A 16,793-nucleotide genomic window follows, 5' to 3' on the forward strand; every position below is an offset into this window, starting at 1 on the left:
AGAGATACCTGGGTGTGTGTCTAGAGGGCAGAGTTGAAGACCAAAAAGTTAAAAATAAGTCAGCGCTGCAAGTACTTACTGAGGGCTAGAGAGGTAAGCAGTGGCATTGTACCGAGTGAGATTGTAGGCAGTTTGCTGGCATGTGCACGTTGCAGGGGGTCTCTACCACTCCATCCGTCAGTCTCCATTTGTGAATGCAACATTTTAAGAAGGTTGCCCGGTAACCCCCTTACCACTAGAGAAATTCTGCTGCTCGCCTTGCTGATGAATAAAGTACATGATTCTCTGCCCCTTTCCCTAACCTGAAAATATGTACTTATCATGCTTTACATAAACACTTGCTCCTGATGTAACTTTACAGTCTATGGCGGAGGAGATCCCCTTCCTGTTCCCTAGAGCGCATACAAACCTTGCATTCTGTCTAAGAAACATGGATGGGAACTACATAGCTGTTATGTGCTCCCAACAGAGCAAGTTTGCTTTTCCTTTTATCCCCTCGAGCTTCAGGGTCTCTTCTTGAGCATTGGCAGCATAATAAGCTGTGAACAAGGTAAATACCCAACTCCAGTTTTCCCTTGCAACCCCCCACTGCATCCTCAGCTAGGAGAGGCCTAGAGTGCACATTCGTGTTGTCCTGCAACTAAAAAGGTTTGCCCTTAAAGTCAATAGGGAGCTTTTTCTGGGATCTGCTGCTCCTGTGACTCCTAGCTTGTTCCCAGTATCAGTATCGTGTGAAAAAGTAGAGTATGCTGCAGGGACAAAGAAATACCTTGAAGAATTTGGATAGAGGTTTGGGGATGGCCATTGTGGAAACTGTTGGCATAGTCAGGTTGTGGAAAAAGAGTATCTCTCATAAATCAAGCTAGGAGAACAGGTGGTGCGAAGCCATTCTTTTGAGAGCTACGTGGTGGATCAGAAGTAAGACACAGACTCTGATTTCCCATTTTCTTGTAAGTTTATAACTTAAAGTATGAATGTCTACCTTTCTCTATACTAAGGCGTTTCCTCACCTAACAAAACTAAGGAGCTTGTCAGTCATCAGTGACAGTCAAAATCAGAATCTGTCCAACGTCCAAACTAACCTATTCTAACCCTAATACTACTATAACAAACAAAGGCATGAGAATGACTCCCTTCCCCTTAAGACTGTTTTTTCTCCACAACCAGTTCAGTAACCTATCCCCAGATAGTGCCTTGTGACTGTTTATACAGTTCATACAGTTCTGTTGAAGGGTTGTTCAATTCTTGGTTCTTCTTTCTTAGATAACTATTCTCTACTTTCTTCTTGTTCTTTCCGGGATTTATCAAATTTGGAGTTATTCTGCTCTTTATCCAATGTAATTTTATCCAACACTTTGAACTTTCCCATGGGCTTCTCAGGCCATTGACACATAGTTCATAGTCTCTGGTTTCTCGTTGGCTTTTGTCCTTTTTCTCTATTTCCACCTGTTCCGGCTTTCCTTTTCTATAATATACCCCTTCTCTGGTTAGCCCTTTTGGCTTGTTTTGATCCCAATATGAAAAATTCCAATCTCAAGGTTTGTTCCTTCTATTTTTTTGGGCCTCATCACGAGTTGGGCGGTTGCCCTTAAATGCAGCAATAACGGTATTACCGCAGCATTTAAGGATTGGCCCTATCACGAGTATGGCATGATTACCCCCAGCTCAGACTTGGGGGTAAACACACCAAAGAAATGCAGATTTTCAGTGCAATTACTACCAGCGGTACTACCAATGGACCCAAAGGGAAATAACGTTTACCGCCCAACCCATGATCCGGCGGTAATACCGCTGGATGGGTGGGCGGTAACACAAATAAAGATGGGCGGTATCCCAGTCGGGATACTGCCAAACCCGTGGTGAGGCCCATAGTGCCCTGTTTTCAGCTCTATTATCGCTGGCTGTATTAACATGCGGTATTAGCAGCAAAAGTTCCTCATTGGGTCCAATGAACCCGATGGGCAATGGGGATTTACTGTTAACACCCAGCCCGTGATCCGGCAGTAATACTGCCAGACTGATTGGCACTAACGCTATTACAGTTGGGCGGTATTACAGCCGGGATACCACCCAACTCGTGATGAGGCCTTTTCTCCTTGACTGGGACGAGTATAAACTCCTACGTAATAATTCTCATTCAATTCATTCAAAGACAATGCTTTATCTCGACTAGGATCAGAAGGGGCGTTCCAGTAATGATTCTTCTTCACATCTTCAATGCTTTATCTCGACTGGGAACATTAAGAGCATTCCAGTAATGACCCTGCTTTGCTTCACTCATGGTCAAAGCTTTATTTCAACTGGGACAAGTATGAGTGTTCCAGTAATGATTCTCTTCTGTCACCCTCCTGGGTCTCCCATTTTCCCCATTACCTGCCTTGTTCAGGGATAATGTCACTGTGTTTGCTCTTCGGCCAGGACCTTATCTCCAGTTTGTCACATTGACCTCTTTTGATTCCTCTGTTGATCCTTCATGTCACTGTTCTGGCGGAATCCTCAGTATCTCCTCTGCCGGCGAGGTTTAGTGTCAGATATGGCACAGTGGTATTGCTCGAGGTGTCTCTAGTCCACCACGGCTCGATTGTGGTCATGCCACCACTCAACCCTCTCTAAGGATCAGGATGCCTTGTGTTTGCTTTGGCTTCGCTCTTCCCTTCAGTTTGTCAACGCTGCATGTCTAACACTGCTGGTGGCCTCCTCTTAAGAATAGGATGCGCACATCCAGCCTCGTCTGCACATAAGGTGGCAAGCAAGTTTGTAACTTGCGGGCTTCGTATCCCCTCTCTTTCCAGTCTCTTCCCCTTTCTCTTATTGCGTAGCTGTGGGACTTCCCCGGCGGATCCTCATAGTCCATTCTTTTTGTTTGTTCTGTCGTCTTCATTACTCCACAGCTCTTCTTTGTCTCAGTTGTAGATGATTTTTCTTGTAATGGAGAAATCAGAGTTTCTTGATGGCAATAACACTTGTTAGTATTTTCTTCTTACATTTCCTTCTTGAAGGTATTTTCAGAGTTGTGGGTGGAAGGTTTCCTAGAGAGTTCCTCACAGGAACGGGAGTCCTCGTCCACAAAAAGGGAGTCTCTCCCTGTGTGGTCCCACTTGCCTCGACCCCTAGGGAGGGTGTTGCGGAGCAGGCTCCCCTGCGTTGCCTCACACGGGTGGCTTCTCCCTTAGGGAGGAGGGATGAAGTCTCTGGATTCGTCACAGCTCGCTTGAGGTGAAAATTGCAGGATTAATTAATAATCACTCAAAAGTCAAGGAAATGACATTTCAGAAAATCTACACGACTATTTTCTTATGTAATTATCTGGATTGGTTTTCAGTTGACAGACAGTCGACAAAACTAAATAGGCAAGGGGGAGATGTTAAAACAACTGATTTGATCTGTAATATTGAGGGCCTTTATCCTTACTCCTCTTTCTTCTTTTCTGCAGAACACTAGTAATACAAGTTAGGGTTTTCCACTAAAATGGTTTGGCATTTCTTGGATTCCCTCCATTCAATCATAGACGTGAAAGGAGCTGAGTGAATGGTCCTCAGACGGGTACACATAGGATACACAGGATTGGGTAATTTTCTGTTATATTGACCAGGATTACTTATGTCCAGTATCTCTGCAGCCGAACAAAACTAAATAAAGAAAACAGCCCCAAGTCTGCAACAAAGAAAACGTAACATGTTTTGGTGACACTACAGGCTAAACTGTATTCAGGAAAAGTTCCTATTGGCCAGGTTTCTGCTTTCCATTCACTCGAATTATGTTTGTGACATAATATCGAGGGCATTAATACTTTGAAGTCATTAAACTATTTGTAATAGTTTGTGGTAGGACTTTGCTTACACGTCATGCCCACCCCTTTTGAATCATTGCAATTTTGATAGATGTGCTTTTTGGGATCATGTTGAATAATCCTACTGAAATACTATAATTGTTAGAACAGTCTGAATTTATTTCCTACTGATTTCTGAAGACCCTGCTATTTGTGGTATATTTTGTAATCAGCTTTTGGATTCTTTTGTTCAGTGATGAAGCTCAGGAACACTTGTGTTTTTGTCATGGAACTCCCTTGTATATCTGTTCATGAGCCAGAGCATATCAGACTGGCATCTTTGAAAGTATTTAAAGAAAGGATTGATGCCATGTTAGTCTAGTTATAAAATCACACACAATTCAAGTGTTGATACCTTGTTTTGGGATAACAAAAAATACTACGCTGAGATAGGTCAATGAATTAGCTTTCTAAGTCCCACAGGCATCTCAATCAGATGAAGATAGCAGAGATAATGAGTAGCAAAGAATCCCAGACTGGACAACCGTTTCTCATAGAACAACAGGGGCTTTTCATTTTAAACTTAGGTGAAGCAAGACATAGACACATTCAAGGAAAGTACCTTAATTGCATACAAGCAACCACAAAATCTACCATGGCACCTAATGAGAAGTGCATTTTCACCAGATCAAGTACAAATATGACCTGGAACATACCCATGCAAGGTTAGGAAATGCAAAACCTGCTACCACATCTGCACTGAATATGCCTCAGCAACCACACAGAACCAAGCAATACAGATATAAATAACAACACATCACCCAGTGTTGTATACCTTATCCAATGCAAGAAAGACCCTCAAGGCAAGTATGTTGGGGAGAATTTCTAGGAGCTGCATGAAAGAAGGGCCTTCTTCGACACAAGATTTTAAACCACAAAAGAGAAACACCAATGACTCACCACTTCACACAGGAAGGGCACACATTGCAGGATCTGTTGGTGATGATTTTAAAGGGTGGCCTCTCAAATACCAAACACAGAAGGATGTGGGGTTCAAGTACTTGCAGATGCTCAATCTAAATAAGAGGGGTCCGAATATAGATATAGATTTTATGATACGATATGGACCACTTTGAGCCCCAAAAAAATCACCAGAAGGCAACTTGGCAGTACGACCTCTCATCAACAGCTCTGGATCACTACTCTTTAGAACCTCTGATGGGTGAGGGCACAAAACCTCGACAATGGCAATCTTGGGCCTCTAAGCTCAATTGGTTGGCACCCATTATCAATCAAAAGGCACACTTAGGTAACAGTGTACTTTGCAGTGTTCGTACATGCATCACATATTTTGTCACTGTCACACTATATTGAAGCCAGTAAGCCATTATCAAGCATGAGGCACACCGAGGTAGCATTACAAAATGGGTGCATATTTTGTAGTGGCCATGCACAGCCCTTAAACTGCATAGTTGCTGCAGCTTTAATGCTTTAGTGTACACGGTGCTGCAAAGTACTTATCTTTAGTTTGGACATTGAAGTCACTTCAGGTGATTTCATGGGTGGGACAGCCATGGAGATTAAGACATCTGCTTTAATTGGAAGAACTGAAGTTTAACTGCAGCAATGACATTTTCAGCATACATGTGATCATCTCTATACTGCATGTAAGGTAGATGCAAAGCAAATTATGCATTTTTAAAAATCCTTCATTTCAATGTTTTCTATGGTAACATGGGTAATTTTTGTGACTGCTTTTGCCTAATTGTGTGAACATATTATATGCATCCGTTTATTTAGGACTAATGTGTGCTTTGTTGAGGTGTGGTCCCCACCACTATGGATTGGTTTTATTGTGCACCATCCTTGGTTGTCACATGTATGCCTCTGCAAATGACGTGGCCCAGGCCTGTATTCTGTCCATATTCTTGCATCACCAAAGTCTGTTTTATGTCTGTTTTATGTGTGAAGTCTCTCTTTTTATCAACCATAACATCCAGTATGGGTTTCTTTGCTACTCATTATCTCTCTAATGATGTGGTCTATTGAAAGCTAATCCAGTGTTCCATCTCAGCATAATGTTCTGAATTAGTCCAATATATGTATCATGAACACATGGATTGTGTGTGAAAGAATGTAAGTAGGCCTTTGTATGTGGAGAGAGTTTTCCTTTTGGATGAGAAAGAACACAGCTTCTCCCTGATACGCAGTAGGGAAAGTCCAATGTTGTTTTGAGAGATGTATTTGAAAAAAGGGAACATTGAAAATCTAACCTCACTATAATAGACATCCATCATTCCTGTATCTTCCTTCATCGCAGCTTCCTCGTCAATGTTGGGGGTAATCTTCTTAAAAACAGAGCATCCACTGGGGAACAATTCTAAGGAGAAGAAAATACATAGAATGAGTATTCTAATGTTAGTACAGCTTCATAATTACAATATCATGTTAACGTCCTAATTAATTACTCTTTAGAGTTCAATAATAGCTGTACCCATTAGAGCATGTTCATTACTCACAAAATCGAAACATAATGAAACTTTCCCCAGATGTAGCCTAGAGAACATTTCACATGAACTTGAACTGTCCACATGCAAAGTGAGCACACACATCACTCCACAAACGACAAGTGACTGGGAGTGATGCAGGACCGGATCAAGCTGTTACCAAAAAAGTGATGGGTGGAATGTTTTGAATACATCTGAACCACTGTCTGTGCCATTGCAAAAGGGGTCCAGACATATGCAAATCAGTCAGGTATTGTCACCAATGGGAACAGCCCAGCGTAACTGTTAGGCCAGGTCCCCTCTGCATGGAAACACAAGCAGCCCCAGACATGTTTCAGCCTTATTGCTCCTCATCAGTGATGTGCAGTTTGTTACCCTATGGCATATACGATCTTTCCCCTTTCTGTAATGGATTGTCAGGCAAAGAACAATGATCTGAAGCGTTGCCCAGAGCACGTGCCAGAGATTTAAGATTAATTCTAAACCTTCCAGACATCACCTCTTTGTTTTTGCTTAGACTTGATCAAGCTGAACAATACACTTGGTTTATCGAAATAGTTATTAATTAATGCAGCAAAATTAAATACAAACCACTCATTCTCTCCCATACTTCTTCAACCATTCCCAACAATGTAGAAAAGAACACTGTGGAGTTACCGCAGGGTTACAAGTGGTGGAAGGGCAGTGTAACTCCCCATTCTTTGAGTCTGTAGGACTCCATTGGGATATTTGGTGGATTTACCACTGCTGGAATTACTCTGCTGTAAATCCCCTGATTTATGGAGGTAAAGTGGAGGATTTACAACCAGCAACAAGCTAGCAGTGAATCTACCACTTCTCTTCCAGAAATCTGTGGATGTACCGTCCAGTAATTCCACCGGTGGTAAATCCGGCAAAACCTATTATTTGCCAGTGCAGGAAAAACGGTGGTAATTCCATTGCTGAAAACAAAATGGCAGTAACAAAAATACTGCCACGTATTTCCTGCACTGACATACTTGAAATGGGGTTGAAAGTAATTGCCAATTTCCTCTATTGTGCTGGCACATGGTTGGGCCACGAGTCCCTGCCTTTGCTAGCCATTCAAGATTACCACATGCTATGTCTGGGTAGATAGCTCTATGAGTAAAGTGTTTGCTACAGACATAGGGTCACCCTCTACTTAGCAGGTCAAATCCTGGTAGAGTCCACTTAGCCAATCATGCTTCCTTGTTGATCTATTGAATACCATTACATTGGGTAATAATAATACCTAGTATTAGAACACTTAGAAGTCGGACCTGAATTGCTATATAAAAAAGGGCCTGGCAATACCATCATCCACTATTTTTTTTAATTAAACCTTATGTATTTTCTTGTTAAACATACAGCATAAACATGCCTCAATTCATTAAAATAACACAGTGTATCAGCTCTGTGGAGCAGGTGTGCGCTCATTCATCCAAATAGTTTAAATTCCTGCCTCTCATTTCAGTTTTCATGTCCCTCTGACCCAGAGTCATTGGGCCTCATTACGAGGTAGGAGGTAAGGGATTACTGGCACCGCTAAGGGTGCCGGTGGCGGTAATCCCTTAACTCCATATTCCGAGGTCCCTTAGCGGGTCCCTTCCTTAACGCCTGGTCTGATCAGGTGTTAAGGACGGGACCCGCTAAGGGACTTCAGAGCTAATAACGGTACCGCAAATTGCGGTACCGTTATTAGCTACTTGCCCATTCCTATTGAGCCCTATGGGGGCTCGAATGGGAATGGGGAATGGTTCTCAGAATGGGGACTTACCGGTTCCTCCAAGGTTGGAATGACCCGGTAAGTACCCATTCCGAGAACCCGGACCCGGTATGCGGTAAGGGGGTAGCCATGGTGCTAATAGCACCATTGCTACGTCCTACCTCGTAATGAGGCCCATTGTTTCTACATTGCCTTAGGTAGGTACGATAGTGCATCCATATATCCTTGGGCCAGTTTCCAGCAGGTTGAAGCATGGCACAGACATCCTCGTTGTCTTTGGACCACGCCAACGCAGCGAGCCAGTTTTCAAGCGTTGAGGGCACACTCTGTTTCCATCGCCAGCAGTATCGCTCTGCTAGTCAGTAGGAATGCCACATGAAGGAAGTTGCTTTTCGAACACCCCATTTTGTCATAGCAACTCAGGAGGACCCAGTAGGGATCAGCAGGAATATCCTGGTGCAGCATTGAGGATAGCTCCGTACATAAATCTATCCAAAATGACTTAAGCCTTGCGCACGACCTAAACATATGCAAATGGTCCACCTCCAGGGATTTGCATCGAGGACAGACCATTGCATCCCCCCTACTGACTTTACACAAGACAGCAGGTGTATAGTGGAGTTTGTGAAAGTCCTTAAATCGTATCAGCCTACTTTTGGAATTGAACGAAACCAGTGTGCATGCTCTGTACCACATCTCGTCTGTTATGTTCATGCGGCCTGCCCACCCGCGACAAGCTCTTGCCGGGGCTGCCTTTGTCTCAGTTTGAACTAAGTTGTAGGCGACTGTGAGAAACTTATGGCAAGCGTGGGTGATCTATGGAAAATCTATGCATTTGTGTGGGGTTGGCTCTTTGGGAAATGTCAATTTCAAAGGCTGCTTGAGCCTGCACACATTGCGTCAGTAGTAGGGGCTGTACCTAATTTGCTCCCGAAACCCCAGCTATCAAGGAATATCCCCTCCTTAAATTGATCACTCACCTGCACAAACCCTTGCTACAGCCATCCAGCGCTCAGTGTCTTATCTAGTGTAGGTTTAACATCCAACATCAAACACGTACGTATGCACTGTGGCAGTATTGCTGGCCACACCCAGTCTTTGCAGAATCCTCCACCATGCCCAGAGCATTGTCGTGCCGCACACTACTGCTCCCCAAATAGTTTCTCCAACAAGTATGTGTCTATTTACCTGCAACTGCCAAAACTGCAAATGTAAGACTATACTTGCCATGTCCTAAATGCTGCATGGAAGTTTATTTACCAATTATATCACTTATGTGCTCATTTGTACAATTCGCTCCTATGCCCACTGATGACGCTTAATGGTATGTGACAATTTTCACCTTTTTTTTTCTTTTTCCTGTTTATTGTGTATTTAACAATACATGCTATTTATCTTTTGACACCAATCTGTTACTATTGTGTATTCACACATTTTCTGTTATTTCCTCTTTATCATTTTGTAAATATTTTCTTTGTGTGACCAATACATGCCTTTGTCCCCATGTATGGAACTTGCCAATAATTGTACAGCCTTGAGAACGACCTGAGTGTCGAAACACATGTCGGTTGCTCATAAGATTAAAAACAATTGGCAAAACTTTGAATAATAATAATAATTTGGCATTTATATAGCACTATGAACCTTCAGGTATCTGAGCTGCTTATTATTACCCACAGTGTGTGGCGCTCATTTATCAATCTCGGAAGGAGGAAAGACTCAGTTTGGCCCTGCCAGGATTCAAACCTGCATTAGGAAGCTCTGCACGGATGTCAAAGTGAGCGCTCTACTCGCTGTGCCACTTGACCTAATAGACTCTGCACATGCATTTGAAGGATAATTTGTAACTAACAGCACTTCACACTATTGGATTATTTGGCCGAGCGCGTATTGCATCACACTTTCCTCCTATTCTGTGACTTCGGGTGGGTGAGGGTTTTACCACCCTGTGATTACTACGCAGCCGACCATAACAACAAATTGTAGGGCTTGAGCACATCAACCTGACGGTTATACCCTTCTCTTCTTTCTCTGTATATACATGTTGTAACGAAAGCTCAACTATTGTCTTAAGTAAAAAAATGAAAATAAAGTTGGTTAAAAAAAAAGGAATACAGGTTGTTCAACTGTTGTCATAGACCCAAATGCCATGATGGATGACATTGACTAATGCCAAGAAACCACTGTGCTGACGCCATTAATGACACCACAACATAGTCACGTTAGTCATGAAGTACACTCGCAACCATGCACAACTTTACACAAACACACACTTGTGTAAATGAAGAACATGCTTACACAGTTCTGTAAATCGAGGACAGACACATATACATGCTGTTAAAGCTTTTTTTATTTTCCTCGTTAGCCAAGTGCAGAAACGCTGAATGCAAGGCAACAAAGAGCTGCAGAGCAAGCTTGCAGTTGCTTATGGCAACTAACCCTAGTGAACTACAGGATCACTTAAGGAGCATACCAGGACCAAGAACGACTAACCTACAGGAAACATAGCATGATGTAGGTGAGCAGAAATCATAGTATGAGTATAACGGAGATCACATAAGGCCACAAGCCGCAGAACAAGAGACGAGGGTAAGCGGAACCAGGCTGCACAGAGCAGGAAGGCCAGGGCTCACAGTCAAGGTCAGTGACAAGCAGCACATTCCAAACCTAAAACAACAAGGGGCTATCTGCAGAAAAACAGAATAAATCCTCATAATTGCAGACCAGAAGAACTCGATGTTGTGGTCCTCAACCATGTGATATGGCCAAGCTAGGCAATGGTTATTCACCCGCGGTGGGAAGACAAGCAGTTCTCAGCACCATAGACATGAAGTGAAACAACAGGCAAAAGTGGTACTGCTTCTTCTTCTTCTTCTTGTGAGGGTGACTTCAGAAACCCAGAGCCGGTGATTTCCATCTAATTAGATGATGTTCGCCAAAATAAGCACCAATCAGCCAACATACTGCAAACAAATACTTTGGGTACACATAGTCAATCTCATCACCTTGAAGAGGTGCACGGAGTGCTGAGAACCCAGCTGGGTCCCAGGCCTGAGGAGACCAGTTGCAGCCAATCAGGGGACAGAAATCCAGGGGCGGATGGCAGGGGCAAGGGCCAATGGTAATCTTGTGACCCTGCAACCATGTAATAGATAGTTTCAAGTGGAAGGGGCAAGCTTGACATCTGACATGGAAGGGCCGATTGAGTAGGATCTATAAGGGTAATCCGTAGTGTATACCACTCCAATCACCCAACCAAAACGTATAATAGGTTTTTCAGGGAGGGCCAAGATTGTGACGACATTCTGTATCAAAAAGGTGTGACACAGGTTTGGGAATGGTGATTCCGGATATTATTGAATGTCCTGTATGATCCCTGTCGGTTTTTGTAATAAACGACAGTTCTAACTTGCCCTTGGCTGAGTCCTCTGTTTGTTCTAGGGGCAGGGCTGTTATGCCCTTAGGAGGTGAACGGGTGAGCCCGTAGTAACCCCCAGACCTCTGGCATACCAGACCTCACCAACACACCCAGCAGTCAATGCGTAATGACATATTATGGACTAAGGAGTAGAATGTATATTCACGTACAGTGCAAAACCCTTAACAAATCCACCCAGCTTCTGTATGTCATTCCTCAAGGATCACTCGAGCAGAGCTGGTGGCAGCCCTACTCGCTGCACCAGACTGGTCCATCCTCAAATCCATGATAGTGTTGATGTCCCCACCCCCAATCACCAGGATATCAGGAGTTTCATCATATTTGTGAAAGTAAAGTGATACAAATCCAGATCATCCACATTAGGGGCCGAAACATCAACAGCAACGCCACTCCATTCAGCTGACCATGCACTATGCCATATCGTCCCATGGAATCAATAAGTGAGGAGATGAGCCTAATACTCACCGTCATATGGAATATAGCCAGGACCCTCCCTGACTGTGTTGAATAGTCTGTGAAGTAGCAGTGCCCTCCCCATTTTGCCGCAAAGGCCTCAAAGGCTTTCCTACTGGCAGATGTGTCACTATAAGTATTTGGACTTTATGGTATTTTACATATGCCAGTATCTTTCGAGCATTTACTAGGTTATTCAGCCTTCCACGTTCCACCTCATGAAAGCCAGATTAGCCAATCACATGTTACCACAAGCCTTCCTTTTCAACCGATATCTTTGTACACCCACATATAATCAGCGCCACATTTTCCCATCAATGTTTGTAGGCAACCAAGCACTTTCAAACAAACATTCACACACCCACCGCTTCCTCCCCTCCCTCGTAACATCCCCAAAATATGCGATGTATCCCTCTAGTATCCCAACTATTTTGCATAACACAATCATGCAGTATCACACCTTGAGGGGTGCTGTGTGGAGCCCACATCTGCACCTTTACCTGGAAGGATCCATTCGCTGAGCAGTTTAATCTTTGCCGGACTAGATCTATAAAAAAACTCCCTTAACCTGCATGGTCATTACTGATGGTCTCTCTAAAGTTCAGCTGGTCTTTGGCAGGGGAACATTTCTCTCAATGAATTTAACTGCCTTGGTAGGAGTCGAAAATGATACTCAGACACAAGGTAGACATGATTTTGGCTAAAAACTTTTATTAGAACATAAAAGGGGCTGGGAAAAGGCCTTGCTGACCCTGCACTCCGAACAAATTAATTCTAAAGTGAAAAGGATAATGTCTTTGGCCTTGAGTGCTTGGGTGCTTTGTAAATGTTCAAAGGAAAGGAAAAATGTACAACTCTCACAAAAAGAAATCTATCAAGGATGGGTATCCTTGCTCCAGAGAGTCCTTCCCCTGGATTCTTTGTCGCTTTCTTGGGTTACAAATAACAGTTCTTGACGTTCCCTTGGGTCAACAACAAAAGTTATCTTAAAACTGATTGGGCCTCATTACGAGGAGGGCGGTAAGGGGTTAACGGTGCCGGTAAAGGTGCCGGAGCCGTTAACCCCTTACCGCCCCATTATGAGGTCCGCTCGCGGGAACCGCTCAGGACGCCTGGTTTTACCAGACGTCCTTAGCGGGTCCAGCGAGCGGCCCAGCATGCTAACAACGGGCCTGTCATTAATGGGCCCATTGTTAGCATGCTCCCCATTCCCATTGAGCCCTATGGGGGCTCAAACAGGAATGGGGATGGACCGGGTCTGGGATCCCTGAATGGGGAAATACCGGGCCCTCCAAGGTCGGAATGGCCCGTTAGTTCCCCATTCAGGGAAGCTGGACCCGGGTTTGGGGGTAGCAATGCCCTTAGGGGCTGCATCATCCTCTGTGGAAGAGGCAGTGACAGCCTCCATCAGCGTCGCTTCCGTAACCGTCAGTGTTTTGGGCACTGACTTGGCAAAGCCATACAGGTTGCCTTGTTTTTTGCTGCCACTTCTGATCATGTTGTCAAAGGAATCAGGAAATTACTTTATTGATTATTTTCCTTTCTACCCCTTGATGATTTTGGCCAAGGCACACAGCAGGCCCAGAGCTGCAATGCCTGTGGGGATTCAATAGCTCCTTACGGCTCATGGGAACCAAATTCCTCTCCGAATTGACTTATGGGCAGCAGTGTTTGTCGTACATGCACTCTGTGCGAGAGTTAGTTAACACAGATTCCACAAAAAAGTGCCACAGCATGGCCTCGTGAATGTTAACCCACCTCTCACCACCCACCGATTAGTCCTGGGGAGAGGATCCCATAAACTGCCTGCTTTCGCCACATCTGTGTTGCATAGGGCCCACCTTCTATAAGCTATAATGGGCTGTTTGATTAGACATGGAATTTCATTGGCCGTTAGAGCAAATCACAAAGGATGGGAGCAATATGCAATCAACTATTTTGCGGAATATCAAAATCAGAGCTGCTACGTTCTGCCCAAGCTGCTGCTCCTTCACCTTTGCAAGATCATCTTTAATAAAGGTTGTTTCCATGGTGCAACTTTTTCAGTATGAACAGATGAAACAGTGCCTAGAGATGAACCCCCACTCTGTCTGTACCTTTTTTCGTAGTCGTTCTTTCAGAAACATTGGATGTTCAGTTTGAAATATCTCCCTGATGATCTTTGTGCATGTTATAATTATAAATGCCATTTTAACCGTGTATTGTAATCGCTCTAGTAAGCTTCTCGTCTCCAAGGTTTTCTTTCTCAGCCATGTGTTGTTGCGTTGGAGATCCTTGGAATAAACAAATCAAGTCAAATTAAATTATGTTCCTATGGATGTTGTAAGGGAGATTGCAAAAAAACACCTTTGAAGGCTGAGTAGCCATCTAGCCATAAGGCTTTCACTATTCCAACCAGAAGGAAAGACAGTCTAAATGCAGTAGCTGTGTCAGAGCAGTAAGGATTAGCTCAAGGAGGGCTGGTAGGGAAGAACAATTATTCCACAAAGATAACCAAAGAAAATACTCACGGGTTATGCAGAAAAATATGCACTTAAATGAAAAGTGCACGTGTGCTCACTATTAGGTAGAAATAAGTACAGGGTCTCCTACCAGTAGATTGCAAGCCACTGATAGCTCACCTGAGGCTTCCCAGTAGCGCTTCACATCAGACACCAAAATGAGCAGTGTGTGTTTATTTAGGAGTCTGAAGTCCCTGGGCCTCTTCCACTAGCCCCTTCCTCTCCTCTACTTGCAAAGCAATCAGTCAAAGCTGTGTGCACAGTGAGAGGACCGGCTAAATCTTGGTTTTTAGTGCTAGGGCAGTGTCTGACCACGGGGCTAACTATCAATAACAAAAGTAAATGGGAAATGTGTATTGTCACCAAGAGGTGCAATTGATGGCTGATTAGAAAGGGCATGGGTGCATAAATCTGCATGCCATGTGAAAGAAAGCTAAATTTATTTTTGTTAGCATTACTTTGCATGCTGGTAATTGTAGGCTTTAAATCAGAGTGAGGAAAATAACACTACTGCTGTAATCGTTTATTTCTCAGCAGGTGCGCGCCTGTGTGTGTGTGTCGAAAAAATACAATCCACGTGACTCCCAACTTGCAAGAAAAAATGTACATTTAGCGTTACATGTTGGTGTTTATTGTATGTTTATTTGAAGATTCTCAGTTCTCTATTTTAAGGCAGTAGTACCTGAACTGTATTAAAGGTTAAGATGGAATTTGCTGTGAAATGGAGGACCACACCTCTATGCATGTCCCAATACAGAATTCAAGTGTAACAGCAATTTTACATTTTAGTAAATGTGAAAAACTACTAGCTGCACTGCATTATGGTGCTAAACAGGAATGTAATATGGCATGTGTTATCAATGCCAGGCCTTATAAAACATGATTTGAAGCTTCTGTTTCAGCCTATGGTTTACAAAATAAGAGTATGAATTAAGTAATTTGGTCAGAAAAGTGAATAGTGGTTTGTGTGTCCATATTTTGATATGTATAGGATTAATATAGCTTAAACCTAGTTACTAAGTAATACAGCACTGTACAAAACAAGATGGTGAATACAGGTTGAGAACATTGAGGAGAGCCATGGGGTGGGAGAACAATGAATAGGGTTGATCCCCTTTGGCTATGTACTCAAACTGGGAGTTCTGCAGAGATCTGTGGGGAATCTGTTTGCATATGTATAATTCTGGAACTGGATTTTCAGCCTTTCAATACTGGGTTGAAATGGTGCAATTTATGAGCACTGTTTTTGCTAAAAATTGGTCAAAATACCATATAATTTACAAGTAATTCTCTAACACATGAATAAATACAATAGATGCCTGGTCAGCAACAATATGTAGGATACGCCAGCACTATGCTGACACTGCCACTGTAAAACACATGTTGATGCCTTTGCAAACAATGTGTCATAATTGTCACTTTAAACCATTTTTGTGATGCTGGCGCACTCAATATGTGTGAGAAAGCTAAACGTGCAAGCCAGGCATGGCCCATTGGTCATGCACCAGAATGACCTGCATGATTCCTGCAGAGAGAGGCAGCGATCATGTGATCTGTTCTCTGGGATACCCCCTTCTTCATAAAGGACAGATGGGTGACAGGTCACCAACTATTAAGAATAAGTAATTCCTCACTACCACCATTCTCTCTTTTCTCAAAATCTTAACATAGTGGAGACCACTACGGGGCGCAGATGGCAATGTCTGCCTGAAACGCGGAGAGGAGAAAAGAGCATTCAATGAACTGGAAAATTGGAGGAAAGTGAGGACACAATAGCAGGAAGGGGTGGGGAGCTAAACAGCAAAAACGGGAGTGGGGGACGCGTGCTGCCCTGCTCAGGAGGTGTGAGTACACAGCCTACCCAAGGCATGCATGCAAAAAATGGTCTGCAGCAGGCACAAACAGAAGAGAAAGTGGGGGAGGGGTAGAGCTGCGGCCCGTGAGACAGAGGCCACATCGAAGGGATCATGATCCCCAGAAAACGAGAGGCAAAACAAGCCCACTGGACCAGAAGGAAGACCGTGAGGCAGAGCAGAGAGCTGAAGATGAGCAGCCCCATGAACGAGAGGGGGCTACCTCACACCCACGTCGGATCGAGCCAGCAGGTCTCAAGGCTCTCTGATGCAGGGGAAGCTCCACCAGAGACGCCTTTGAGGAGGAGGAGGGGCCCCAGACCATCAGAACTCGCAGCCCTGAGCGGACCTGATGACGAGGCGAGGGCAGGGAGGAGTGTGGAGCAGCGCACCCGAGCAGCAGCGCATCACAGGTGAGACAAGCCTGGGGCACCAGCCGGAGTGGACACCAGCAGAAGAGGAGAGATAACATGCCCGCTGTGGTCCCGGTACCCCCTCACCCTCACCAGAGTGCTAAAAGAGGGGGCGCCGACAGCGGGGGGAGG

The 16,793-nt window shown here is 44.0% G+C and overlaps 1 protein-coding gene across 5 annotated transcripts in view; it reads right to left on the reverse strand.

The window, feature by feature from the left end:
* The window catches only part of DOCK11 (dedicator of cytokinesis 11), a 1,707,663-nt gene that overhangs the window by 309,523 nt on the left and 1,381,347 nt on the right, over nucleotides 1-16,793 (reverse strand). For all 5 annotated transcript variants that reach the window (XM_069612850.1, XM_069612848.1, XM_069612847.1 and 2 more), the window contains one exon: nucleotides 6,043-6,149. In XM_069612850.1, the coding sequence (XP_069468951.1) occupies nucleotides 6,043-6,149 (107 nt within the window). The remainder of the gene's footprint in view (nucleotides 1-6,042; nucleotides 6,150-16,793) is intronic.

This window comes from Ambystoma mexicanum, chromosome 5p (assembly GCF_040938575.1).
Source record: "Ambystoma mexicanum isolate Mex_15411 chromosome 5p, UKY_AmexF1_1, whole genome shotgun sequence".
Taxonomy (NCBI): Eukaryota; Metazoa; Chordata; class Amphibia; order Caudata; family Ambystomatidae; genus Ambystoma; species Ambystoma mexicanum.